The sequence below is a fragment of the Gorilla gorilla genome, chromosome 13, assembly GCF_029281585.2.
Source record: "Gorilla gorilla gorilla isolate KB3781 chromosome 13, NHGRI_mGorGor1-v2.1_pri, whole genome shotgun sequence".
In the NCBI taxonomy this organism is placed as follows: Eukaryota; Metazoa; Chordata; class Mammalia; order Primates; family Hominidae; genus Gorilla; species Gorilla gorilla.
This window is the reverse complement of record NC_073237.2, coordinates 133629302-133654410: the sequence shown is the minus strand read 5'-3', so window position 1 is coordinate 133654410 and position 25109 is coordinate 133629302. Positions and strand designations below refer to the sequence as shown.

The window sequence follows — 25109 nt, the reverse complement described above, 5'->3', positions numbered from 1 at the left end:
CCAGCCCAACCCTCCTGGAGTGGGGCTTCTCCCAGGGGTGGGCTCTGAATCAGGCTGAGGGCACTGCGGGACGGGTCACCACGGAGTGGGGCTTCTCCCAGGGGTGGGCTCTGAATCAGGCCGAGGGCACTGCGGGGTGGGGCACCGGCCCTCGGTACTGGGCATCCTCAGCAGGCATCCGTGTGACCCAAGAGACACACTCCACCCAGCCAGGCAGGATGCTAGAGCATGGCTGGGGCTGCCCGGGAGTCGAGAGACGCCAGTCCCCCACTTCCGTGCACCTCAGGGCTCCCCAGACCTTCTCAGGGTCATCCCTGCCCTCGGCAGAGCAGGGGAGGGAAGCCCTTTGCACCAGGTGGTGGGGGAGGACGGGCTTTTTCATGTAGCCGGGGAGGGCACCCAGCCCGAGGTCAGAGAGTTCAGATCCGGGTTCAGGGCAGGGTTGGGCCCAGCAGGCTGCTAGCGGGCTTGGCCCTGGTATAGCCAGCGACGGCGGCCGGCAGCCTCCATCTGCAGAGGGGAGGACAGAGCTCCCCAGGCCACCTTCCCCACCCGCTGCCTGGCCCAGCACACAGCTCTCCCCAGCGGAGTCCCAGCTGGCCCCACCGCCTGTGGGGTGTCCCCTAGGAGGACTGGGCCTCTTCCTGCCCTGGGGTGTGGGGCAGCTCCCCCAGAGGCTCACCCTGCCCAGGGGCTGCCGGTGCCCTGCTTTGCTTGCTGCCCAGCCCCCGCTGTGTGCATGGGGACTTTGCCCTGGAGAAGGTAGAAGCTTCTGAGTGTCCGCTCAGCAAATTCTCTTCCGTCTCCCTCCTGCGCCCTTGCTCTGGGGGTGGGGGGCAACAGTCCTTCCCTGGGGCTCCTGAGTGACAGCTCGTTCCAGTGGGGGTGGGGATGTTGCAGCACTGACTTGGTGGTAACTGCTGTCCACAGTCTCTGGCCCCAGCCCCAGCCCCGGCCCCTCAAAAGGGTCTGTGTGGTGGCTGCTCGGAGCCAGGAAGGGTTCAGCGAAGGATGAGACCAACTGGGCTGTGAGACCTCAAGCAGGCCCCAGCCCTCTGTTGGCCTCAGGCAGGCCCCGCCGAGGCATCCTCTTCAATGCCCGTATGGCTTCGTGCCTGCACGAGACCCTCCCAGAACCGCAGCCGACACACAGTGGGAACTCCATGAGCTTTGTTGAGTGGGTGAATTCACAGGGCTGCCATGCAGGGCAGGGAGGAAGGAGGTAGTCTTGCCACCCTCCTGGTACACCCTGGGGACGTCTGTGGGAGAGGGGAGACCTGCTCTGGGCAGCCCGCCAGGCATAGCCAGACCGGCCCTGCCCCTCCAGCCTGCAGCCCAGGCCCCCGGGACTGGCCTTCGCATCCTCTTGGGAGCCATCCTTTGCGCTGCGTCTAGGCCCAAGCCAGGCTTGCCGCCCACTCAGACAGCAGTGTCCTCACCAGGCACATCCGGTCGGGCTAGTCTGGGGTCTGGTAATTGTGGCCAGGACAGGTGGGAGGTCGCCAGCCTCCTGCGGAGCCTCCCAGCCCCCAACCTTAGGCTGTGGCCTGGGATGTTCACGGCTGGGATGACACCACCCTGCTGGGCCACACGAAGCTGCGTATAGGATGCTACTGCCAGGTTGTTCTGAGTGGGCTAAACCCATGATGGTGTGTGGTCAGGGGTTCCAAGGCAGGCATTTCCCCTGCAGGGGTGGGAATGGCCAGAGTTCAGACCTCAGGGCTGCCTAGGGGTGGGCAGCAGAGGCTGCCACAGCCCCAGCAGCAGTATCTGGGCTGGGGGAAGTGGGGCTGGGGGCCCAGGGCAGGGCACAGCCCAGCTGGCTGCTGAGTGATGGCGCTGCCTTTGAGGGAGGTGAGGGGCAGGGGTTCTAGTCTTGCCGGCTCCCGCTCAGCCTTGACCGCCAGGAAAGCAGCCAGGTCCAGATCTAGCATGGCCACCCCTCCGCGAGGCGTGGGCGTGCTCTGACGGCACTGCGGACAGGGGATCCAGTGCTGCTCGGGCGCCGGTGTGTCCAGCCGCCGCACACACGCCTGGCAGAAGGTGTGTCCACAGTAGAGGCGGCGGGGCAGGTGCCCGGAGAGGTCATAGGCCGAGCAGCAGATGTTGCAGTCTCTCCTCTCCTCCGGGGGCCCCCCTCCTCCGAGGCCTGGGGGCCCTCCAGCTGCAGCATCCTGCCAGAGGGAAGCCAGCGGTGGACAGCCTGCCTCGAGGACCTTCTGCCTGGATGGGGTGCTGGCCCCAGGAGCCCACCCCAGAGGTCAGGCGCTGGGTCTGTGGGGCTGGTGCGTGCAGACCTGGGAGGGAGCATGGCACCGGGCACAGGCAGACACCAGGGTCTGCACACCTCTGGTTCATGTGGGCACCAGCCGGGCAGCCTCCTGTTCCCGCAGCACCGCCCTGGCCCAGCTCCAGGCCCCCACCCTCCTGGCCGACCTGAGCCCAGGCCTCTTACCTGCATGGGCTCTGCTGGGAAGCTATGCACAGCCACGGGGTGGCCGGAGAAGGGAGTGGGAGACCCAGGGCGCCCTGCGGCTCCCTCCTGGGTTGCATTACTGGCCTTGCACGGGAGTCAGGAGAGAGGCAGGTGGCCAGCTGCGGCGGGCGTGGGCTCCCGTTTCAGCCACAAAGCCTTGAAACTAGATCTAACGGCACCACCCACTTGCAAGAGATAAGGTGCCCCCCCGCCCCCTGCCCACCCCCTCCTGTCCAGACCCAGCCAGCTTCTGCTAACACTTCATCCAGGCTGACCTTGGGGTCCATTCCCCCACTCTTAGGCCTTCTCCCCACGCTCACACCCTTCCCCACACTCAAAACCTCCCTCACCTCTGCCCTCCCCCACCCTTACCCTCCCCTTCCCTTACCCTCCCCCTTCCCTCCGCTCCCTCACCCTTACCCTTTCCTTCCCTTAACCTCCCCTCCATACTGGAATGTTTTCCTGCCTTGGCCTCTGCTCACATCTCCTCCTCTAGGAAGCCTGCCAGGGTTCCCTGCTGGCTCAGAGCCTTCTGCAGACTTTGCCACTGTGCTTGTCTGTGGATCTGTGTGGCTTCTCAGCCTCACCTTGATGCCGGCTGGACGGCAGAGGGCTGCACCAGTCCACATGGACTCCAGGTGGCGCACCAGCTCCGTGTCTGGGGATCCCCGCTCCCAGCTTGGGACCCCTGACAGTGCCAGACGCCTCCTTGGTGGGCAGCTCCTGGCTGCTCTGCCCGTCTGCAGCCTCCAGGCCACCCCGGGAGGCCCAGGTTCCGGGAGGTGTGATCAGTGTGTCCACACCAGACTGCAGGCAGAGCAGAGTTGAGGGACCAAGAAGGGTTGGGACGGGTGGGCAGGACCCCAGGACCACTCACAGCCCCGCTGGGTGGAAGCAAATGGCCCCTCCTCACCCCTGCCCACCTTCTTGGCAGTCTGCCCCCAGGACTGGTCAGACAAGTTCCCGTGGCTGGCCTGGGTGTGGTCACCCTCCGGTGGGGGCCAGCAACGGGGCAAGGCAGGGAGCCTGGCACGCTAAGTCCTGGCACAGGGTCAGGGCAGTGACCCATCCGTCCCACGCCTGGAGACCTCTGCATGCCACGCGCCTGCCCTGCCCTGCTGTGGAGCTGGTCACCATGCGTCAGGGAAGGGCTGGCATGGCGTGAGGACCCGTCTGTCCTGCGTGGCCAGCTTGGCTGCCACCTCCTCGCCTTGTCTCTGCCCTGCCCGGAACACCAGGGCGCCCCAAGCTGGCCTCAATGCTCACTCCCTGCCTGGCATCCTGGCTTACAATGGTGAGGCAGTACCTGCGCAGAGCAGCCTAGCGCCTGGTGCTCAGCCCCAGAGAGGCCCCCACCCTGCTCAGCAGACCAGGAGACAGCCCAGCACCCACGGCCCCAGCCTCCTCCTACCTCATCCTCAAGGCCTGGTCCAGGCCACCTCCTCCCGGAAGCCCAGGCCCCGAGGCAGGACAGGAGGTGTGCAGGAATTAGATATTTCCTGGGAAACTAGAAAAACATCCCAGCTGAGGTTGGGAGGTGAATCACCAGTGGGCAGGGCGTGGTCCTGACTGTCTGGGCTCTCCTGTCCCAACCTTCCACTCCCTGAAACCTGCAGCACCTGCTGCACCCACCACTCTCCTGTCGACACGCTCCTTCTCTTGGAGGCCTTTCATGGGGTCCCCCCAGTTCCATGCGCTGTATCCTCCTGCTGTCCGACCCATGGACTGACCCCAGCTCACAGTCTCAGCCTCGGCCCCAGGGAGCGCAGGTCAGCTCAAATCCAGACCTGGCTCAGCTAGGGCTGTGGACATGCTGCAAGCCCTCGTGCAGTCTCTGGGCAGACCCGGGACCTGCAAGCCAGGGGAAAGTGTGGACGTCATGAGGCAGTGGCATCCCTGTCCTTGCAATGTCCACAGTGACTGTGTGTGTGTGTTCTCGGGTCCACATAAAGGGGCAGATGCCCTGTGTCCAGCTACAACCCCCTCCCAAAGGAGCCTGCAGCAAAGAAGAATTGCTGGGAGGAAGATCACCCTGCTTTATTGCCTGGGCCTTAAGGTAATCAGGGGTGTCCCTCTCCAGCCAGGACCTGGGATTCCGTTTCAGGAGCTCGGGCTGAACGGCCACCTTCCTGGAGGGTCTGTGCCCCGGTGCCTGGTGTGAAGGGGCAGACACCCATGACAACAGCCACCCCGAATGTCCGGGCACTGTGTGAGCCACATTTGCTGAAGTCTGGGTCCTGGCCCTGGCAGGGTGGGCTGGGCTAGGAGATGACACAGCAGCAGCAGCTGTGGCAGCGGCAGAAGGGGGGGCAGTGGCAGCAGCGGCAGCAGGGGCAGCAGCAGCAGTGGTGGGCGATGTCATCCCCGCGCCCCACGGGCGGAGGGCCAGCGTAGGTCAGTCCGGCCTGGCGCTGACTGCTGCTGTAGGGGTTGCCAGGCTGCTGCCAGGCCTGCTGGTTCTGGATGGGGGCAGCCCCCTGGTTACCCTTGGCGCCCTTGGGCCCTGGGACCTCGGTCGGCTGGAAGAGGTGGGTTGGCTCTGGGGCACAGGGCCCCACTGGCAGGGGCTGCATCTCCGAGGATGAGGAACAGGTGGAAGCCACCTCTAACTGCTGCCCCAGGTCAGGCCGCAGGTGAGCCCGGGGGATGCTGATGTGGGCATATGGGTTCTTGACGACCATCTCTTGGGAGTCCATGGTCCAGCCTGCAGGGGTGGGCAGAGAAGACAGACACGAACTCAGTGGAGTGGGACGGCTGCCCACGAGCCTGCGGCCCAAGAAAGCCCCCACCAGGAGCAGCGTGCCTCGTCCAAGCTCAGCATCCCCAAGGCATCAGTGCCCGGGGTGCCATCACCTCCAAATGTGTGTGCAAGGCTAGTGTCATGGGCGTGAACGAAGTGTGAGCAAGCAGCAAGGGCCGGTGTCTCCCAGCTGCCAGCCCTGCCAGGGATCCTCCCCCTCCCCTGGTGGCATTGGTCCTGGGATGGAGCTGGGAATGGGGTCAGAGAGGCTGAGAGATGGGAGAGAAGGGGGCTGACCCTGCAGTGCCCCTGAGTTCAGGGCAGTCCCGGCGGCCAAGGGCTTACCTGTGGTGGCAACACGTCAGTCTGTCCTCTCGGTCTTCTGAGCTCTAGGTCCCAGTGCCTGAGTTGAGCGACTGGCAGCCGCCTTTTCCCTCCTTGGGAGGGGTGGGGCCATGGGGCGGGGCTCAGAGATGGGGTTCCCAAGATCCCAAGAGGCCCCAGCAACTGGAGCACGACAGCTGGCCCAGCCCTCGTCCTCAGGTGGGTGGCAGTCCAGGCCTGGGCTCTGAGGGGCACTGCCAAACCAGTGACTCAGCCTCTCACATCCGGGGCATGGCCTGGGCCCTAAAGGGCATCTGCAGCTTGCCCGAGAGGAGGGCAGGAGGTGAGCCTGAGGTCACGGCTCTGGAAAGGAAGTGGGGTGAAGCCCTCAGATTCCCGGGCCTGCAGTCCCCAGCCATTGCTCACACACCTCAAAGCCCCAGCTGAGGCAGGGCTTCTGAGCCTCTGAGCCTCTTCTTGGCAGAGACCAAGATGTTTGAGAGCCATAGGCTCTTGGAGGCTTTCTGCTTGTTTTTTGAGATGGAGTCTCGCTCTGCTGCCCAGGCTGGAGTGCAGCTGCGCGATCTCGGCTCACTGCAACCTCTGCCTCCCGGGTTCAAGCGATTCTCCTGCTTCAGCCTCCCGAGTAGCTGGGATTAGAGGCAACCACCACCACGCCTAATTTTTTGTATTTTTAGTAGAAACAGGGTTTCACCATGTTGGCCAGACTGGTCTCCAACTCCTGACCTCAGGTGATCCGCCTGCCTTGGCCTCCCAAAGTGCTGGGATTACAGGCGTGAGCCACCGCGCCCGGCCGATTTCTGTTTGAGACAGGGTCTCACTCTGCCATCCAGGCTGGGGTGCAGTGGCATGATCTGGCTCACTGCGGCCTCAACCTCCTGGGCTCTAGTGATCCTCCCACCTCAGCCTCTTGAGTAGCTGGAAGGACTACAGGTGCACCACCACGCCGGCTGATTCTTTATAGAGATGTAGGTCTCACTATGTTGCCTAGGCTGATCTCAAACTCCCGGACTGAAGTGATCCGCCTGCCTCCACCTCCCAAAGTGCTGGATTCCAGGCGTGAGCCAGCGTGCCCAGTGGCTTTTCTGCTTTTTTCACTGATAAAAAATGTTTGATTTGCACGTTTTGTCACAGGTCTTATCTTACAATCAGTGACGCGGGCTTTAGACACTACTGACATTTTTAGCTCTTTTCTCAAACTGCAGTTACCCTCTGGCTGGCGGGCGTGGGGGCCACACGCGCCCCCCCAGCGTCCCCACCTTGGGCCCCCCGCCTCCAGCCGAACCCAGGCTCCAACTGCACCGGCGCAGGCAGGGGTGCAGCGGGCACTGGCGAGTGCCGCGGGGACGACCCACGGCAGTGGGGCCCTTGGGGCCCAGGGGAGCACCAGGAAGGGCGGGGTCCAGTCAGACCGGTCGGGACATGAGTTCAGGCAACCCGGCCCCGATTTGGGGAGAACTGGGTGCTCCTGAGGACCCAAAACTTGAGAGGCCGGAGACGGAGGTCCACTGCGCAGGCGCCGGAAGTCCCGCCCACCTCCCTGCCTGCCACTTGAGTGGCGCCTATGGCGCATGCGCAAACACGGCAGGAACCGGCCGTGGAAATATTATTGCCCAGAAGCCCCCGCGCTCCAGGGTTTCCCGAAAGACCCGGTTCGGATGTGACCAATACTCGGCTTGGGGTTCTCCAGCTCTGAATGGCGGGTCTGAAAAGGCCTGGCGTGGGGGGGCGGGGCCTCGTGGCGGGGGCGGGATCTCATCCCCTACGGGGTGGGGTCTCGCCGAGGGGGCGGGGCCTGCGGCCTGGTGCTTCCTCGGGCGCGCGCCGGGTACGGTGAGCAGAGTCTGCGGCGGAGCTGGCCTCCCGGCCCTCCCCAGGCTCAGGCTGCCTCAGTTGCCCCACCATCTTGCCAGGGCCCCGTAAGGACCCCTCCAGCAGCGCCCCTGTCACCCGCACACCTCTCCCTATTGCTCTTCTGAGTGACACTCGCCCGAGGCCCCACGGAGGGGCCAAGCCAGACCCTATGCGCAGGGCCGCTCCTCCAGCCTGTTTTGCCCACGCGAGCTCCCGCACCAGCGGCACCGTCCCCTCTGGGCTCAGCACTCTGCAGGCCCTGGGGCTCCGCCTAGAGCAGGTGCGGTCTGGCCAGTCCAGCGGAGAGAGGAGCTGAAGGAGGCCAGGCTGTCCAGGGCCAGGTGCGGGGCCAGAGCTGGTCACAGCGTGGCAGCGGAGGCCCTCGAAGCCCTGGTCCCCTGCCTCACGGTGACCAGCAAGCCCGAGGGCTCCACAGGCAGAAGGCGGACCCAGGAGGGCAGGGAAGCCCCGGGTGAGGAAGCGGAGAGGCCCGGGCCTGCGCGCTGGAGTGCCAGGGGCCACCCTGCCCGGGCAGGTGCGGTCCTCAGGGCCGCCTCCGCCCCGCACTAGGCTGCCAGCCTGTCCTTCGCGCACTCCCACCGGACCCATCCGTCCACCGGCCTCGGCCTTCTGATCCGCTCCGCCCGCCCCGCTCTTGCCCCTTAGGGTCACAGCGATCTATCTGAGCTACGGCACCGGGCACAGGCGGAGCTGGAGGACTCGGGGCCTTCCCATGGGGCGGGGGGCCGGGGGCGGGGGAAGGCACCGGTGGGCCCTGGAACCAGCTCCCCTGGGATCCTCCTCGCAGGTCCCCTCCCTCTCACTCCAGCGTCCTGAGGCCTCCTAGTGTGAGGGAGGAGAACAGCCGGATTCCCCTCCTGAATTTGGGGGGGGGGCTTGACCAGGACCCAGGATCAGTCTGGAGAGAACTGGGGGCGACGCGGGGGTCCTGCCCCCCACGCAGTCCGCGGGCGAGAGCGACGCCGGGAGCGGACCGAGGGGCGGCCGGGAGGCTGGCCCCGCCCCGCGGACCCCGCGCGGGTCCCCAGACGGGGGGTGGCGCTGCGGGCGCGGGCGGGCGCCGCGCGCACTGCGGTCCCCGCGCCTCCGCCGCAGAGCGCGCCACGCTCCGCACGCACCTGCCGCCGTCGCCGCCGCGCCGAAACCCGCGCCCCGCGCCCCACGCCCGCGCCCGCGCCCCTCGGTGCCGCCCGGGCCCCGCCATCGCCTGAGGTCGCTGCGGCCGCCGCCGGAGCCGCCGGAGCCGCCGGAGCCCCCCGAGCTGCCGGGCCGAGGCGCGGGCGCCGCGTCCGGGCCTGCCTTTGAGACAACCTCTGCGGCGGCGGCGCGCGGCCGGGACGCCAGGCTGGGGCAGGTGAGCGCAGGGGGCGGGGGCCGGGGGCGGACTCAGCGCCCCTCCCCACGCGACGGGGGTCGGCCCTCGGGAAGGTGCGTCTGGCCTTGGAGGCGGGGACCGGGGAGGGGGTTGGGTTCTGAGGCCCGCGGAGGTCGGGATCCCACGGCTGAGGTCAGGGTCAGAGGTCGGGCGCCCGGTCCTTTGTGCAGGGCGAGGGGTAGGGTGGGGGTGGCCGGGGCACTGCCCTCATGCCGTCTCTCACCTGCAGCTCAGGCCTGGCCCAGGCCTCGCCTCTGCTCCTGCCGCGGAGCCTGCCGCCCGGGTCCTCCTGCAGCCAGCGCTTCGGCTAGCTGCCTTCCCTGGGCGCCCTGTCCTGGAGCCATGGGGCCCACCCAGCCCCTGCCTGCCCCGATGTCCCGGCCCGCGGCCTGCTGACCTCGGCTGCAGGGGGAGCGCCCCCCGCGCCCCCTCGCCAGCCTCAGCAGCCAGAGACCCTGGGTGAGACCCTGGGCCAGACCCCCAGCCCAGGGCAGCCTCCCACCCCTCCCTGCCCCCGCCTGCCTCCCCCTCCCCCACCCCTTCCTCCTCCTCCCAGGACTGGACCAGAGAAGCCACTGTGGCCACTGGGGGGGGCCCTGCGCCCCCAACTCTCGCCGGCTGTCCCTAGGAGTCCACGGGCCGTCCGGGGACCCCCCCAGGCCTGGCGGGACCAGGATGCTGCCCTGTCACCTGCCCCCCAGCCCCACACAACGCCCCCACCCACCCGAACATCCAGTCTGACTGGAGACAGCCGGATGCCCTCTGACCCCGGGCCCGAGGCGGGCAGTGGCTGGCCGGGCCTCCTCATGTCCTGCCTGAAGGGTCCCCATGTCATCCTCAAGATGGAGGCCATGAAGATTGTCCACCCTGAAAAGTTCCCTGAGCTACCGGCTGCCCCCTGCTTCCCGCCTGCTCCCCGGCCCACCCCAACTCTGGCACCCAAGCGTGCCTGGCCCTCAGACACAGAGATCATTGTCAACCAGGCCTGTGGGGGGGACATGCCTGCCTTGGAAGGGGCACCCCATACCCCGCCACTGCCACGGCGACCCCGTAAGGGAAGCTCGGAGCTGGGCTTTCCCCGCGTGGCCCCAGAGGATGAGGTCATTGTGAATCAGTATGTGATTCGGCCTGGCCCCTCGGCCTCGGCGGCTTCTTCGGCAGCGGCAGGCGAGCCCCTGGAGTGCCCCACCTGTGGGCACTCCTACAATGTCACCCAGCGGAGGCCCCGCGTGCTGTCCTGCCTGCACTCTGTGTGTGAGCAGTGCCTGCAGATTCTCTACGAGTCCTGCCCCAAGTACAAGTTCATCTCCTGCCCCACCTGCCGCCGCGAGACTGTGCTCTTCACCGACTACGGCCTGGCCGCGCTGGCTGTCAACACGTCCATCCTGAGCCGCCTGCCGCCTGAGGCGCTGACGGCCCCATCCGGGGGTCAGTGGGGGGCCGAGCCCGAGGGCAGCTGCTACCAGACCTTCCGGCAGTACTGTGGGGCCGCGTGCACCTGCCACGTGCGGAACCCACTGTCTGCCTGCTCCATCATGTAGTAGCGCCTGCCTGCCCACCACTGCCCGCTGAGCCTCGCTCGCTGCTTCTTCAGGGACCCGGCCCTGCCCTGCCACCCGCTGACCCTTCCTTCCCCACCATGGCTTCCGGCCCCACCCCGAGTGGCATTGTCGCTGCAGCCAACTTTGCCATTAAAACTCTTTGCCAAAGTTTGCACCTGTTCCTGGACTGAAGCTTGCTCCCGTGGGCTGTGCTCAGGCCTGGGCCTAGGGTGGGCACCCAGGGCTGCAACCCAGAGAGGGCCCAGCTTGGAGCTGCCAGAGAGGCCCAGCGCTGCTTGGGGTGGGCCTGCCCTGTGCACTGGGGGCCGGGCTGGGCTGTGCATGCAGCTCAGGAGGGCCGGGTGGGCTGTGTGGGTGCAAACCCCCACACATACAGAGTGGGCTGCTTGTGTGCGCCTGGCAGGGCTACCTGGTGGGTGTGCAGAGCCACCCCAGCTGGGCAGAGAGGACATTTTCAATGGTGTGGGGGTGCCTGTGTGGGGGACAATTCAGTTGACTTCCCTCCTGGTGCCCACCTGGACCTGAGCACCCACCTGGGTCTTCCACGGTTGTGTGGGAGTAGCCTTTGGGCATCTGTGCAGGGGTTAGGGACAAAGACAGGCTGAGATGGTGGTAGGGGAATAAGGACCCAGCGCCTCCTGTCTGGCACCCGGACCACTTGGGTGGGAGGAAAAGCCCGCCCCAGGCCGGGTGCGGTGTCTCACACCTGTAATCCCAGCACTTTGGGAGGCCGAGGCGGATGGATCACCTGAGGTCAGGAGTTCAAAACCAGGCTGGCCAACGTGGTGAAACCTCTTCTCTACTAAAAATACAAAAAAATTATCCAGGTGTGGTGGTGCATGTCTGTAATCCCAGCTATTCAGGAGAGTGAGGCAAAAGAATTGCTTGAACTCAGGAGGTGGAGGTTGCAGTGAGCAGAGATCGTGCCACCGCACTCCAGCCTGAGCGACTAAGTGACACTCTGTCTCAAAAAAAAAAAAAAAAAAGCCCGCCCAGATGGTAAAGATGGGGTAACAAAGACAAGTAGTAACAATGGCATCCCCAGGAGCTGGTTTATTGAAAGCTGCTTCACGTTCCAGGCTCAGTGCTCCATCTCTCGCTGGGCCACCCAATGTCTCCATCCCAGGTGTGGTGACATGAGGGTGTGCAGGGGCAGAGCTTATGTTCCAAGGCCTGGGTGGGCCCTTGTCCCCTGCAACACAGGCCAGCGCCAACCCCCAGCTGGTCTGGGCCTGACCAAGTGGGGAGAGGAGCCTTTGCAGGCTGAATTTTCGCAGCATGGGCCCCTCCCCCGGCTGGCCTGACCTTCAGGGACACACACTGGCCCTTATCTGAACACAGGGTGGGCGGAGTCCCTGCCCTCTCCAAGGAACTGACTCACTGCTGTATCTCTGTTTGCTTTCATGCCTGCTGTGCTCAGCTGGCCCTCGGAGGGGAAGTGTGGCTGGCGTCAGCCTGTGGCCAGTACGGTGCCCGTCTGCCGCAGGGTGAATGGGGTCCTGTTCACAGACTTTCCTGCTGGGCTGGCCTCCTCCAGGAGCTGTCCTTGGGCACTGGTGTCCTTGGGTTCAGCTAGTGTCTGGGCAGCAGTGCAGCCATGGACTCTGGCAGGGTCAGGCCTCTGGGTAGCCCTGGTTGTGGGTTCAGCAATGGGAGGTCTTGATTGAAGGCCACTGCCCTGGACCCAACCTTGGGTTTTTCCAGCCTGGTCATCAGGCCTCACAGCACCCAGGCATGGGGACGTGGGCCAGTCTGGGCCCCCTGGCCTGTTGGCGGCGGGGCTGTCCTGGGCTCTGCTCAGCGGCCAGAGCGGTCCAGGAGCACGAAGAGCAGTCCCAGCAGCAGGAGCGGCGTGAAGACCAGCAGCAGCCCCAGAAGCTCAAGGGCCAGCAGGCTCAGCAGCGCCAGGCGGCGGGCACAGGGTCCCCGCTCCCGCAGGGTCCAGAGCCGGGCACCCAGGCAGGGTGGACAGGGCAGAAAGGGCAGGCAGCCCCGGCCACCCACGGGCCCTGCCAGGAAGCGCAGCTGGTAGCGGTGCTCCAGGGAGCCCCAGGGCCCAGGGTTGCGGTGATAGGATGCAGGGGCCTCTCGGCGGGGCTGGCGTGAGGGCCCGTCGGCCTGTAGCAGCTCCTCCTGTAGCCGGCAGATCTCCCACTCCAGCATGGGCGTCTTCTGGCGGCACAGCGGGCAGCGCACCCGGCCCAGGTCGGCACTGGAGGCCGAGCCCAGCAGCCTGTGCAGGCAGCCCGCACACAGGCCGTGGCCACAGTTCAGCAGGGCCAGGCGGCGCTCTCTGGGCCCGTAGGGCTCTGTGCAGATTGGGCACTCCTCCTCTTCCCCCTGCCCTGCTGCCTGCTCTCTCCCCTCCTCCTTCCAGGTTGGAAGGGCCCAGGCACCCTCCATGGCTTTGGCCCCCAGCAGGGGCTCACTGGCTGTAGTCTCGGCACCTTGGGGGTGCCCGAGGTCATCCCCTTCACTTGCTGGTGCTTGGCACAGAGGGTCCAGGCACTCAGGGCCCAAAGAGGACCCAGGTGGACTGACAGGCCCAGAGCTGGAGTCGGCCGGGTGGAGGGTGGGGGCCCCAGGGCACAGTTCAGGGGTGGTGGCCCTGGGGCAGGAGTCAGGATAGGAGGACAGGGACCCCAGGGCGGCGACTGGGGCGGCCCTCAAGGGAAGGCAGGGTCTGGGCTCCACCAGGGCTCTGGCACTGACCTCCCGGCTGGCTCTCCTCACTGGAAGTGGACTTGACTGGGGCCCCAGCAAGGCCGGCCTGCTCTGGGTGGATCCTGGGCCCACGCGGTGCTGTCCCCAGCCAGATCTGGCTGGAGCCCAGCCTCAGCCATGTTTAGTCCTGTGCCAGCGACCCGCCGACCACAGATCAAGACTCCAAGACAGCGAGGCGGGTGTGAACAGCCACCGGACTCCTCCGACAGGACTTTCCTTCCCAGTGCCTAAAGCCCCTCCCAGGGGCGGGGCTGCACAACCACGCCCCCTCCTGCCCCTCCTCTTTCCGGCAGTCTCAGCTCCCTAGCGGCACGGACGGCTTGGCTCCGCCTTCCCAGCACCTGCCCAGAACCCAATCCTGGCGATCAGATCTTAGCCGACCCACTACGCCCTTAAGAACGAGGCAGTCAGGGCGCACATCCCATTAGAGGCAGACATAAGAGCTGCAGAGGCCACTCGGGCACAGGCAGCCCAACAAGGGTGCACCGTGGCGCCCACCCATCCAGCATCCAGCACCCAGGGCACCGGGAGGAGCTAGAGGACGCCCACCCATCCAGCACCCAGCACCCAGGGCACCGGGAGGAGCTAGAGGAAGGAAGGAAGCCTGCGCTAGAAGTAGCCACCCAGAGGCCACCATTTACTGCAAGGGTTTTTCTGGGACCAGGAGAGGAAGAGACTGCTCTGGCCTGGGACACCCCCACTGCTCTCAAGCAGCTGGCATCTTAGTGGCCTCTGAGCCCAGCCTGAGCCCTGTGGGAGTGCGGGGGCAGTGATTGGAATGTGCTGCTGGGCAGGCTGCAGCAGCCGAGGTGGCCCCAGGGCAGAGGAGTGCAGCGCAGCCTCATGGGTGCCCTATGCCACCCCTGGTGCTCACTGGGCTGCTGATGCCGTCCTGGGTCACTGCACCGGTGAGGTGCAGCGGCCCAGGCCACCACCTTGACTGGGAAGGGGGTGGGGGGACGAAGACACAGCTCACTGTCAGGGTGGGGGAGCGCAGGGCTGGCTGGGCAGAGGCTACAGTGGGGTCAGGGCTCAAAGGGTGGGATCCAGGGTCAACAGGAGTGCGGCTGTGCTCGGGAGCTGGCTGTTCCCAGAGGACCAGCTGGCTGGTCCGAGAGGATGACGGCTGCTGGCCAGGGGCCCCCTCGTGGATGCCTTCCTGGGCTCCCAGGAGGATGGCTGTCAGAGGGGGCACGGGCAGCCGCGGGCCTCAGGCCCACGTCTCGGTCTGGAAGCGCCGTGTCTGCTGGAGCCTGGCTAGATACGCGGCTGCGTCCAGGCTGCAGAGTCCACCCTCCTCCTGGAAGATGGACATCAGGGCTTCCGAGACGTCCGCTGGCATGGACTTGGCGTTGCTAGAGGGGCAGGTCGCAGAAGGCTCAATGAGGCCCGGCACTCAGGGGCTGGGCCCACTCCTGCTGCACGCAGGCCAGCTCACCCTGCCAGGTAGAAGTATGCACCCTGGCGGTCCAGCAGTTCCCACACAAGCGACCCCAGCTCCCGGAGCCGGTGCTGCACATATACTTTCTGCTCCTGTAGGGCAGAGAACAGGGCTGGGGGCTGAGCCGGAGCTCCCTCCCCTCCTTTCCCAGCCCCAGAGCATACACACCTGTTCCCGGGAGAAGGCAGGGACGAGGGTCAGACAGTCCCGCTTCTCCAGCTCCTGCCACTCAGCCTCCCAGTAGAAGTCTTGGTCCCGCCAGCGGCAGCCAAAAAACAAGAAGTTTCCTAGGGAAATACAGGGTGCTCTTGGCCACAGGTCCTTGAGGTTCAGCTGGGGAGCCCCAGCCACAACCCTGCCCTGGGACCCTGGGTGCTCACCAGTCTGGCCCCGGGCCACACGCTCCTGGATGGCTGCTCGGAAGGGGGCTACCCCAGTGCCAGGCCCCACCATGATCACAGGTGTGTCTGGTGTCTCTGGGAAGGCCAGACTCCCAGGCCGCACCCAGAGGGGCACCCGGACAGGTCCTATTGCAGGAAGGAGGTGGCATGAAGAGGATCAAAGACCTGTGCTGAGTCTGCTGGGGCCCTAGCCCAGCATTTGCATGAGCATGGGAGAGAAGGGGATATGGGCCCACGGCCCCCACCCTGGGAGCAGGGGTCACCTTGCCCAGGGTCCAGGGATGCCAGCCAGGAGGAGCAGAGGCCCCGGCGGGGCTCCTTGAGGCGAGTCTGGAACTGCACTACAGCCACGAGGATCTGCAGCCGTGAGGGGTGAGTCTGGGGAGGACAGCGGGGTGGGGGTGGTGGAACAAGGCTGCCCTCACCTGTGCCTGGGCCGTGGGCCCCACCTACCTCCCACACAGGCAGTCCCACTGGGGGAACGTCACCTGGTCAGAGGGCAGCCCCTGCTTACAAAACCCCACAGCCCCGGTCCCAGCTTTCCCAGGGCCGGTCCTGGGCTCCACCCACCGGGCCCCTCACCAGCAGCGAGGAGGCGATGGAGAAGGCCCTCGGCCGGATAGCGGGGATGAGGTCCAACAGGTAGTCGGGAGGGATGGCGGCAGCTGTGTGCGGGAAGTCACAGAGCACCTAGGCAAAGAGAGTCTCAGGGTGGCTGCAGCGTGGCTGTAGCTCAGGGGCTGGGCCTGCCGCCCTCCCACCTCACCTCCAGGATCGTCCTGCGGGGCCGGTTGCAGTATTCAAAGAGCTCCTCCTGGCCTTGGGCAGAACTGAACTCCAGCAGCTTCTCCCGCTCCAGCTCATGGAGGGATAGACAGGCCAGGAGTTCGAAGAAGGAGCGGCGAGGCACGCTGGCGATGTCCAGGTAGTGGGACACGAGGTGCCACATGGAGCAGGGCTGGGGCAGCCTCGTGGGGGAGGAGACATCTGCAGGGTGAGTGGGAGGCCTCCGTGGGCTGCGGTGGAGCCCTTGGGGTGGGGGCCCAGGGCACAGGAGAGGGCAGAGAGTCAGGGTGGCCGAGGCCGGGCTCACCTGGCTCCCGCGGCTGCAGCATGAAGAGCTGGTCAGGGTCCAGGCCCAGCACCTGGCAGAACCGCTGGACGTGGGCAGCCGAGTTGGAGGGCTGAATCAGCACCACATCACCAGCAGCAAAGCTGTGTGGAAGAAGCCACCAGGGCTGTGGGGCCTCCGCGGGGAGGATGTCGGGGCCCCGGATGGAAGTCATCCCCTGCAGCCCGGCCCAGCCTCCTCCGAACCCCAGACCCACGGCCCACCTCACCCTGCCCTCCTCGGTCCCCAGCAGTCCCCACCTGATGCCGGAGCCCAAGATGTCAAACTCAATCAGCCGAACGTCCTGGAAGTGGGAGGGGCCAGTGACTCTCTGGTTGGAGATCATGGGTGCTAGGAAGGGCTTCGACTCTGACGGGGGCTCCTGAGAGCCGGGGTGAGCTACCCGCTGCCCCTCAGAGCCCGTGCTGGGTGCCTCTTGGAGGAACAGCAGGGTGAACTTGGAGGGCAGGCTGTGGGAGGGCACGCTGGTCAGACCAGGACCCACTCCCCAGGGGCCGCCCACCCACATGGGAGGGACCCAGGGCGAGGTCCCCAGGCCAGGTTGGGTCTGCTGCGCCTGTGGGTGACCCGGGGCCCACACTCACGGGACTCCGGGAGGGATCTCAGCGAGGCCCGGAGGCGGCGGGTACAGCCCCAGAACCCTGTCCCACAAGTCTCGCAGCCAGGGGTCCACAGCAGCGTCGGGCCTGGGAGGGAGCACGTGCGCTGGCCTGAGTGGACCCTGCGCGTGGCCAGACCAGACTGTGGAGGCGGGTGCCACGCCCGCAGACTCACCCCAGCTCATGCTGGTCATCGCCCAGGCACACGGGCAGGAGGGCGCTGCCCCCAAGCTGCAGTAGCCGTCGGTGCAGCTTCTTGGCCACGAAGTTGAACCTGTGGAGACAGTGAGGCTGGTCCTGGGCTGGAGCCCGGGCAGAGAGTGGAGCCCAGGCAGAGAGTGGAGCCCAGGCAGAGTGGAGCCCGGGCGAAGAGTGGAGCCTGGGGAGGGCCTCCCTCGGGTGGAAAACACACTCCACGCTGGCCGCACCCTAGGAGGGGCAGGGCCTCCACACGCCAGGGGCTGCCGAGACCAGGGCAGCTGCCGGGGTCCCAAGCAGCAGGTCCTCTGCTCGCGGAGAATGAGCCTGTGTGGGCGGGAGCATACGGCCTCGTCCCACTGATGGGCCCTCATCCCTGGGCAGGGACTTGAGGCAGCTGAGGCCTCCAGGCCCCCAGCCAAGGTGTGGGTCACTCCTCAGCTAAGAAACTCTGTGCTGGGGAGAGAGCCAGGCATCTTCCCGGGGGTCAGTTTCTCTTCTCACTCTGGTTCCGAGAGGCATAACTGGCTCTGGGTCACGCTCCTCCCTGGGAACGCTGTCGGCAGCGGCCTCCCTCCCTCTCTTGAACGAACACTGCGTCCCACACAGAACAACATCACGCAGGAAACAACGTCATGCACGGACCTACGTCACGCACGGAACAAAACCTCCCGGCAGAACCGGGGGGAGCTGTCTCCGATCTTCCCGTTCTCTCTTTTTCATCTGAAATGACTGACACTCGGCTATGCAAATGGCTTTTGATGCTCGGTGCTCAGCGGACCTGGGCCCTACGTGGACAGTTGGGGTTTTCACCGTTGTGGGGTCTAAAGATGCCATTTGCACACTGAACATGCCACTCCTTGCTTAGGGTGCAGAGGAGCACTGTGAAAATGCCCAGGAGAAAAGGCAGAGGCGGCCTCTGGGGTGGCAGGAGCATACGGAGTCCTCCTCCAGGCTCAAAGTCGTCAACACTTCACAGCACGCCTTTTTGTAAAAGTGGGGACTGGCGCCAGGTAGGCCTATGTGACGTCAGCGTGGCTGGAGCCCAGCCCTTTGCCACCCTGCCTGCTCCCCTCTGTGCCCTCCCCGCAGCGGAAGCCTGGGGTGCCCACCAGGGAGCGTTGTGGAGAAGCCAGTACCACTGCAAAGGCCCTGAGGCGCGCAGGGGCCGACCCTGGAAGCTGGTCTCGGTCCTCTGCCAGCACACCTGTTGCTCGACCCCCAGAACTGTTCCGTCCGCCCACTGTCCCATCCCCTACTCACTTGGCGTATGAGGAGTCCCCGAGGCCCAGGACGGCAAAGTCCATCTGACAGAGGGCAGTGGAGGGCAGGTTCTTCCGGAATATAAACCTCCAGAAGTTCTACAGCCGGAGGAAACTCTGAGTCAGAGTCCTCAAACTCTAGGCTAGCCCCACAGCAGGGGGTGAGGGGAGGGTCTCAGGGGAACAGGCAGGGGGGTAGGATGGGGGCAGAATACAACTGGACCTATCTGACCAAAAGGCAGGGCCCGGGTCCAGCCTGCAGGATCATGGGCACTGGGAGGAGGCAGGGCTGGTCCAGCGTCTAGGGAGACCAGGTCCCACCCTGCCCACAGGAGCCAGACCCTGCTGTGCTCTCCAGGCCTGCGTGGAGCTTCCTTCCTGGGACATCACCCTCCTCTGCCCCAGGCTCTGAGCTGCCAGGAGCAGCTCTGCACTTGGTCTCCAAACTGTCCACCGCCCCAGGGGTCCCTCACCTCCACCTGTCATTTCCCAGCCAGAGCGTGGGCCTCCACTCCCTAAGTGGGTCTGTGTCTGTCCCAGAGGCTCCTATACCCAGACCTCTGAGGTCCATCCCAAGGGCTCTCACACTCGGCCCTCTGAGGTTCCACTGTCGCTGAGACACATCCCCCTCCTTCCGTGGCTGCAGGACCTTGAGCCAACAGGGTCCAGACCCTCTGGTTCCATACCCTGCCTTCCACGGTGTCCTCCCAGCTTGATCAGAGGCCCCCCCAAGGAACCTACTGCCCCCTCCCTACCTGGATCCCAGGTGGCCTGTGTGCGTGGTCTTCACCGCCCACCCACCTCCCCTGCCCGTGGCCAAGCATGGAGGCTAGCGGACAGGGAGGCCCTGGCCCTGGACCACCTCTGGCCTCCCGGGACCTCACTGCCTCATCAGCTGCCTCTCTGGGCCACGCTATGCGAGCAAATGTACCCAGCCTCTTGCCCCCGAGACCCTCCCTAGCGCCCTGCTGTTGAGACACCCTTGCTTCCTGAATCCCAAAAGACTCTCTTCCCTGCTCCGTTTGGTGAACTTCCTCCTTCCCGAGAAAAGGGTTCTGGAGAGAACATTCTTGTGACTTTTCCCTCACTAGACAGGCATGCGGCTGGGTCTGTCCTGGGCTTGGCACCACCACTGAAAAGCCAGGGCCCCACTTGCCGCCCTTGGGGTGTATAGGGCACTCTGTCCCCAGAGGCTAAACCCACAGTGACATGCCCCGGGGGTAGCCCTTTCATTCTCAGCAGGGCCCTTCCTGGGCATGGGGCTCTCTGGCCGCAGACCCCGCCCTAGACATCATTACTTTCCTGGATAACTTCCTCTCCACCATTGTCTTCTCATTCTGAGGCCACTGGAATTATCTTCGAAGTTTGGTATCTGCTTCCTCCCATTTTCTATCTTGCTTTTTGTCATACTTTCTAGAAGGATTTCTCATCTTTTTTTGAGATGGAGTCTCACTCTGTAGCCCAGGCTGGAGTGCAATGGCGCAACCTCAGCTCACTGCAACCTCTGCCTCCCAGGTTCAAGTGATTCTCCTGCCTCAGCCTCCCAAGTAGCTGGGATTACAGGTGCGTGCCACCATGCCTGGCTAATTTTTGTATTTTTAGTAGAGACAGGGTTTCACCATGTTGGCCAGGCTGGTCTCGAACTCCTAACCTCAAGTGACCCACCCACCTCGGCCTCCCAAAGTGTTGAGATGATAGGCGTGAGCCGTCATGCCCGGCCTTTTTTGTTGTTGAGACAGGGTCTCATTCTGTCATCCAAGCTGGAATGCAGTCTTGAAATCACAGCTCACTGCAGCCTTGACCTTCTGGGCTCAAGAGATCCTCCCACCTCAGCCTCCCGAGTAGTGGGGATTACAGGTGTGTGTCACCACGCCCAGCTAATTTATTATTATTTTGTTTGTAGAGACTGGGTCTTGTCATGTTGCCCAGGCTGGTCTCAAACTCCTGGGCTCAAGCAATCCTCCCACACCTTGGCTTCTCAAAGCGCTGGGATTCCAGGCTTGAGCCACTGCGCCCAGCATCTTCTAATCTTTTAAAGTTTTTTCATGTCCATTTAAAGAACTATTTCTGGCCAGGTGTGGTGGCTCACACCTGCAAACCTAGCACTTTGGGAGAATGAGGCAGGCAGATTGCTTAAGCCCAGGAGCTTGAGACCCCATCTCTACAAAAAATACAAAAAAAATTAGTTGCATGTGGTGGTGCGCACCTGCAGTCCCTGCTACCCAGGAGGCTGAGGTGGGAGGATCACCTGAGTCTGGAAGGTCAGGGGGCAGTGAGCCGCTGATGGCTGCCACTGCACTCCAGCCTGGGCAACAGAGCGAGAGCTTTGTCTCCAGAAAGAAAAAGAAAAAGAAAAAGAGAAAAAACTGTTTCCTGTTCCTGAGTCTCCAGCTTTGCCCTGTGGGGGTAACATCCTTGGCTGCTTCGGCCTCTGCCCGTCTCTGCCTGTTATGTGGGTCTTTCCTCGGGTGGGGTGTGGTTCTTTCTGGTGCATGTTTTCACCCAGGCTGGAATGCAGTGGTGTGATCTCGACTCACTGCAACCTCCACTTCCCGGGTTCAAGTGATTCTCCTGCCTCAGCCTCCTGAGTAGCTGAGATTACAGGCATGCGCCAATACACCCAGCTAATTTTTTGTATTTTTAGTAGAGATGGGGTTTCGTCATGTTGGCCAGGCTGGTCTCAAACTCCTGACCTCAGGTGAACCATCCACCTTGGCCTCCCAAAGTGTTGGGATTACAGGCTTGGGCCAGTGCCCCCAGCGCACCATGGGTTTCTTCACCAGACAGGCAGGGACCTGGTCACTTGGCCTTTCACTGTGGTTCCTCTGTTTTCTCCTGTCTGCTGCTGGGGGCACCTGACTCACCTACAGCATCCTCAGCAAGGAGCCAGCGTCTTTCTGTTCCCCTGTGGATGGAGAGCCAGGGTCCTCTGGTTTAGCTATGGATAGCCACTAAGACTCGCCCCTGACTCTGAGGCCATGGGCCCTGGGTCCACAGCCTCTTCAAGGAGCTCCCAGTTCCCGCTGTGGGCATTAGCTGCCCCCTCCAACTCCTGGTCTTCTCTGTGGGTGCCCATACTTGGGACTCTTCCTTTCCTCGTTGACCTGAATCCCGGCATTAGCACCAGCTTCCTGCCACTGGCTGACTGAATGCCCAGCCCAGCCTCAGTTCCTCTCCTCTCCCATGCTCTGGGGCTTCCCTATCCCACCATTCCCCTCCCGTGCCTGTGCTCACTCTGAAACCCCTTCTCTTCCATCCCACTCTATCTGAGACCCCTCGACCTATGCTCAGCTCTCCCCCAAGCCGCTGCACATCCCCTGCCATCCCTACTCAGTCTTCAGCCTCTTTCTCCTGTCTCTCCCCTGCCAGCAATTAAACATGCCAAGTTTTGGCCGGGTGTGGTGGCTCACGCCTGTAATCCCACCACTTTGGGAGGCTGAGGCAGGTGGCTCACGAGGTCAGGAGATTGAGATCATCCTGGCTAACACGGTGAAACCCGATCTCTACTAAAAAAATACAAAAAATTAGCTGGGCGTGGTGGCGGCGCCTGTAGTCTCATCTACTTGGGAGGCTGAGGCAGGAGAATGGCGCGAACCCGGGAGGCAGTGCTCGCAGTGAGCTGGGATCAACGCCACTGCACTCCAGCCTGGGCGACAGAGCCAGACTCCATCTCAAAACAAACAAACAGACAACAACAACAAACAACAACAAAAAAAAATGTCAAGTTTCTCCCGTCTTTTTTTTTTTGAGACAGGGTCTTGCTCTGTCGCCCAGGCTGGAGTGTAGTGGTGTGATCACAGCTCACTGCAGCTTTAACCTCCCAAGTTCAAGAGCTCCTCCCGCCTCAGCCTCTGGAGTAACTGTGATCACAGGCTTGAGCCACTGCACCAGTTCACTTTGAATTTTCTGTAGAGATGAGGTCTCACGATGCTGCCCAGTCTGGTCTTGAATTCCTGGGCTCAAGCGATCCTCCCACCTCGGCCTCCCAAATTGCTGGGATTACAGGCATGAGCCACTGTGCCTGGCAAATGTCTCTCATAAAAAACTCCTTCTTTTTAACTCTTTAGCCTTTTCACAGCCAGACGTGGTTTTTTTTTTGTTTTGTTTTTTGTCTTTTTTTTGTTTTTGAGACGGAGTCTCACTCTGTTGCCCAGGCTGGAGTGCAGTGGCGCGATCTTGGCTCACTGCAAGTTCCGCCTCCCAGGTTCACGCCATTCTCCTGCCTCAGCCTCCCGAGTAGCTGGGACTACAGGTGCCCACCACTGCGCCTGGCTAATTTTTTGTATTTTTAGTAGAGACGAGGTTTCACACCGTGTTTGCCAGGATGGTCTCGATCTCCTGACCTCGTGATCTGCCTGCCTCGGCCTCCCAAAGTGCTAGGATTACAGGTGTGAGCCACAGTGCCCGGCTCTTTTTTTTTTTTTTTTTTTTTTTGACAGAGTCTAGCTCTGTCACCAGACTGGAGTGCAGTGGCGCAATCTCAGCTCACTGCAACTTCCGACTCCCTGGTTCAAGTGATTCTCCTGCCTCAGCCTCCCGAGTAGCTGGGATTACAGGCACGCGCCACTACGCCGTGCCCAGCTAATCATTGTAATTTAAGAGACGGGTTTCACCATGTTGGCCAGGCTGGTCTCGAACTCCTGACCTCGTGATTCGCCCGCCTCGGCCTCCCAAAGTGCTGAGATTACAGGCGTGAGCCACCGCGCCCGGCCTGCACTCAAGACATTCTTAAAAGATGCTCTCCACTCACTCTCTCAGTTGCTGATCTCCTGTAATCTGGCTTCTCTCCCCATGAGCCACTGAAGCTGCTCTTCCTGGTATCACCAACATCTCTTTGCCAAGAAATCACATGGATCCCTCTCAGGCTTTATCTGATTTGACTTCTGTGCAGCTTTACATGCCAGAGCCCTTCCTGGAACACCCACTCCCCAGTCCTCTCCTTGGGGTGCTGCACCCTCTCTTCTAGCTGCTTGGTCACTCTCCTGCCCTCCTGGGCTCTAACGTTCTGGGCAGCCTGTCCTGTGGGGAGAGAGGAGCTTCCTCTTCTCACACTTCTGTATCGTGGCTACCTCAACACCTACCTCTGCCCCAGGATCTTCCTTGGAGCGCTAGTCCTACTGCACTTCTCCACTTCAATGTCTCCAGGTTCCCTTCCTGCACAGCCCCCTACTCCCACCGTGTTCTCTGATTTCTGTGGATGGAACCACCATCCATCTTGGTTCCAGAGCCCACATCCCTGTCTCGATTCTGCTTGACCTATTGGGTCCGTTCCATGTCCCGGGGACTCTCTCTTCCTGACACCACTGCAATGTGTCCACTTCTATCTTCTGCCACCATCTTAGCTCAGATCGGTAGCATCTGCTGCCTGTCCTGTGCATCTCATGGCATTATTCCTGCTCTCCTGCAGACCAGTGCGGTTTTGCTAGCTTAGGAACACGACTGTGTCACCCCTACAGTTCCGACAACCCTTCATTTCAAGCCCATCTGCCTTGCTGTGGTTACTCAGGCTCTTTGGACTGGGCCTGGCTTCCTGCCTCTCTTCTCCTCCCCTCTTGCCCCAGTGCACTCCTCAGCTTGGCCGCCCTGAGCTGCTTTCCACTTTTCACACAAACCAAATCATCTTTTTCCTCTGCGCAGACTGCTCCTTCTTCCTCGGTGCCTGACTAGCCCTCACGCATCCTTCCGTGACTCAGCTTACACTCTTTTCTTCCAGAAACCTCTGCCTGGGCCCCAAGGTTGGGTGAGATAAGGCTCGATGCCCCTTATCAGTGCTCCTGTGACATATGCTACTTTCCCCAGCAGCAGGTGTTTGCTGGCACTGTCATTGCCCGTTAGCTGCTTCTGCTACAGTGTGAACTCTGCCAGGATGGAAATATGGCTGCTGGGTTCACAGCTGGATCCCCAGCACCAGACTGTGCCAAGAATAGAATATGTGCTTAAAAGATGGTCAGAGAATTCAGCAACGTTCCCTGAGGGTCATACAGTCTAGAAATACACACAAGACCCAGACTAGATGCACATATAGATAGCCCTGGAAAAATAAGAAAGGTTAAAACGGATAATAAGGCTATTTGGTGGCTACAAAGAGTTTATTAGAGAGGGCAACCGGAGCCCCCAGCCACACTTACAGACGTTCTCTCAAATCCACCTCTGAAGGTGCATGAGATAAAGGAGAGCTATTTACTGCACCTAGACTCCAGGCAATGAAAACGGGGTGAGGGTCGAGGGCAGGGATCTGAGGAGCCACATCAGGCCAGCCTTACCTTCATGTTGTCAGGGGGGTCTCCTTGGCCTGTAGTTGCACAAACAAATATCACCAGGGGCTCGTTAATCAGATTCGCCTCAACAAAAAGACACACACACGTAAGACCTCCGGCTGTAAGGACCGGGCGTCCTTCCCAAAACTTGACCCCCTTCTCCTTTACTCAGGCTGACAGGGCAGAGAGATTTATGTGAGCAGCCAGACCGTCTTCTCTTTCAGGTTCCAACCTCCTCCAGGTGCTAAACTGAACTCCCCTTCCCAAACCTCCTTCCCTAAATCCGCCATAAGGGATAGACCCGCTCTCAGAGAAAATGCGACGCCTTTTGGGTCGATGACCCCGCGAGGCGGGCACGCCAGGCCTGCTCGTCCCCCACGCCGAGGCCCTAGCGAGCCCTCACCACCGGGTAGGAGTCCAGGGCCTGCACCCGGCAGCCAAGCCGCCGGCGCCGGGCCTCGCGACCCAGTCTCTCCGACACATCCTGAGCCGTGCCCGTCTGGCTGCCGAAGAGCACCAGAAGCTGCGGGCTCGGCATTGGGGAGCGCCCGGTGGTCTGGTCTGAGACTAAAAACTAGAAGGCAGTTCCCGCCGGCCGGGTTGCACGGACCGCTCCGCCTTCCGCCTTCCGCCGTCGACCGGAAGTGACGCATTAGGGACGCGCCCTGTGGGGCATGGCGTCCGATCGAGGCGGGCGTTCACGGGCGGCCAGGGTTGAGTCC

The 25109-nt window shown here is 63.0% G+C and overlaps 5 protein-coding genes across 17 annotated transcripts; 1 reads left to right on the top strand and 4 right to left on the bottom strand.

The window, feature by feature from the left end:
- Positions 1-1153: 1153 nt before the first annotated feature.
- On the bottom strand, positions 1154-2249 carry RNF224 (ring finger protein 224; the record flags this gene model as incomplete). Its single annotated transcript, XM_055350093.2, has 1 exon — positions 1154-2249. A coding segment is annotated over one exon (540 nt), but the record flags the coding sequence as incomplete, so codon positions are not given.
- A 1860-nt stretch (positions 2250-4109) lies between these two features.
- On the bottom strand, positions 4110-7215 carry CYSRT1 (cysteine rich tail 1). The gene is made up of 2 exons (XM_019033232.4): positions 5562-7215; positions 4110-5180 (listed from the first exon to the last, which is right to left on the bottom strand). Exon 2 carries the CDS (start codon positions 5170-5172, stop codon positions 4738-4740), a length of 435 nt encoding a protein of 144 aa, XP_018888777.2. The 5' UTR covers positions 5173-5180; positions 5562-7215; the 3' UTR covers positions 4110-4737.
- A 143-nt stretch (positions 7216-7358) lies between these two features.
- On the top strand, positions 7359-10532 carry RNF208 (ring finger protein 208). 2 transcript variants are annotated; one of them, XM_004048932.5, is made up of 2 exons: positions 7359-8790; positions 9041-10532. In XM_004048932.5, the coding sequence occupies exon 2, from the start codon at positions 9567-9569 to the stop codon at positions 10350-10352; it is 786 nt and encodes a 261-aa protein (XP_004048980.1). In that variant the 5' UTR covers positions 7359-8790; positions 9041-9566; the 3' UTR covers positions 10353-10532. The 2 variants fall into 2 exon arrangements, with proteins under 2 accessions (XP_004048980.1, XP_055206234.1); XM_055350259.2 differs by having other exon boundaries at positions 7359-8864.
- Positions 10533-11411: 879 nt separating this feature from the next.
- On the bottom strand, positions 11412-12776 carry LOC109028257 (ring finger protein-like). Its single transcript, XM_019033231.3, has one exon. It carries the CDS (start codon positions 12774-12776, stop codon positions 12171-12173), a length of 606 nt encoding a protein of 201 aa, XP_018888776.1. The 3' UTR covers positions 11412-12170.
- NDOR1 (NADPH dependent diflavin oxidoreductase 1) lies at positions 11412-25050 on the bottom strand. Of its 12 annotated transcripts, none has more exons than XM_055350249.2 (14): positions 24791-25050; positions 24394-24422; positions 18132-18229; positions 16846-16944; positions 16656-16757; positions 16311-16520; positions 16033-16154; positions 15706-15926; positions 15522-15629; positions 15203-15317; positions 14919-15065; positions 14707-14825; positions 14536-14630; positions 11412-14452 (listed from the first exon to the last, which is right to left on the bottom strand). In XM_055350249.2, exons 1-14 carry the CDS (start codon positions 25038-25040, stop codon positions 14308-14310), a joined length of 1860 nt encoding a protein of 619 aa, XP_055206224.2. In that variant the 5' UTR covers positions 25041-25050; the 3' UTR covers positions 11412-14307. The 12 variants fall into 12 exon arrangements, with proteins under 12 accessions (XP_055206224.2, XP_055206226.2, XP_004048984.4 ...); XM_055350251.2 differs by having other exon boundaries at positions 15203-15296; XM_004048936.5 differs by having other exon boundaries at positions 24394-24471; positions 24791-25033.
- Positions 25051-25109: the final 59 nt, after the last annotated feature.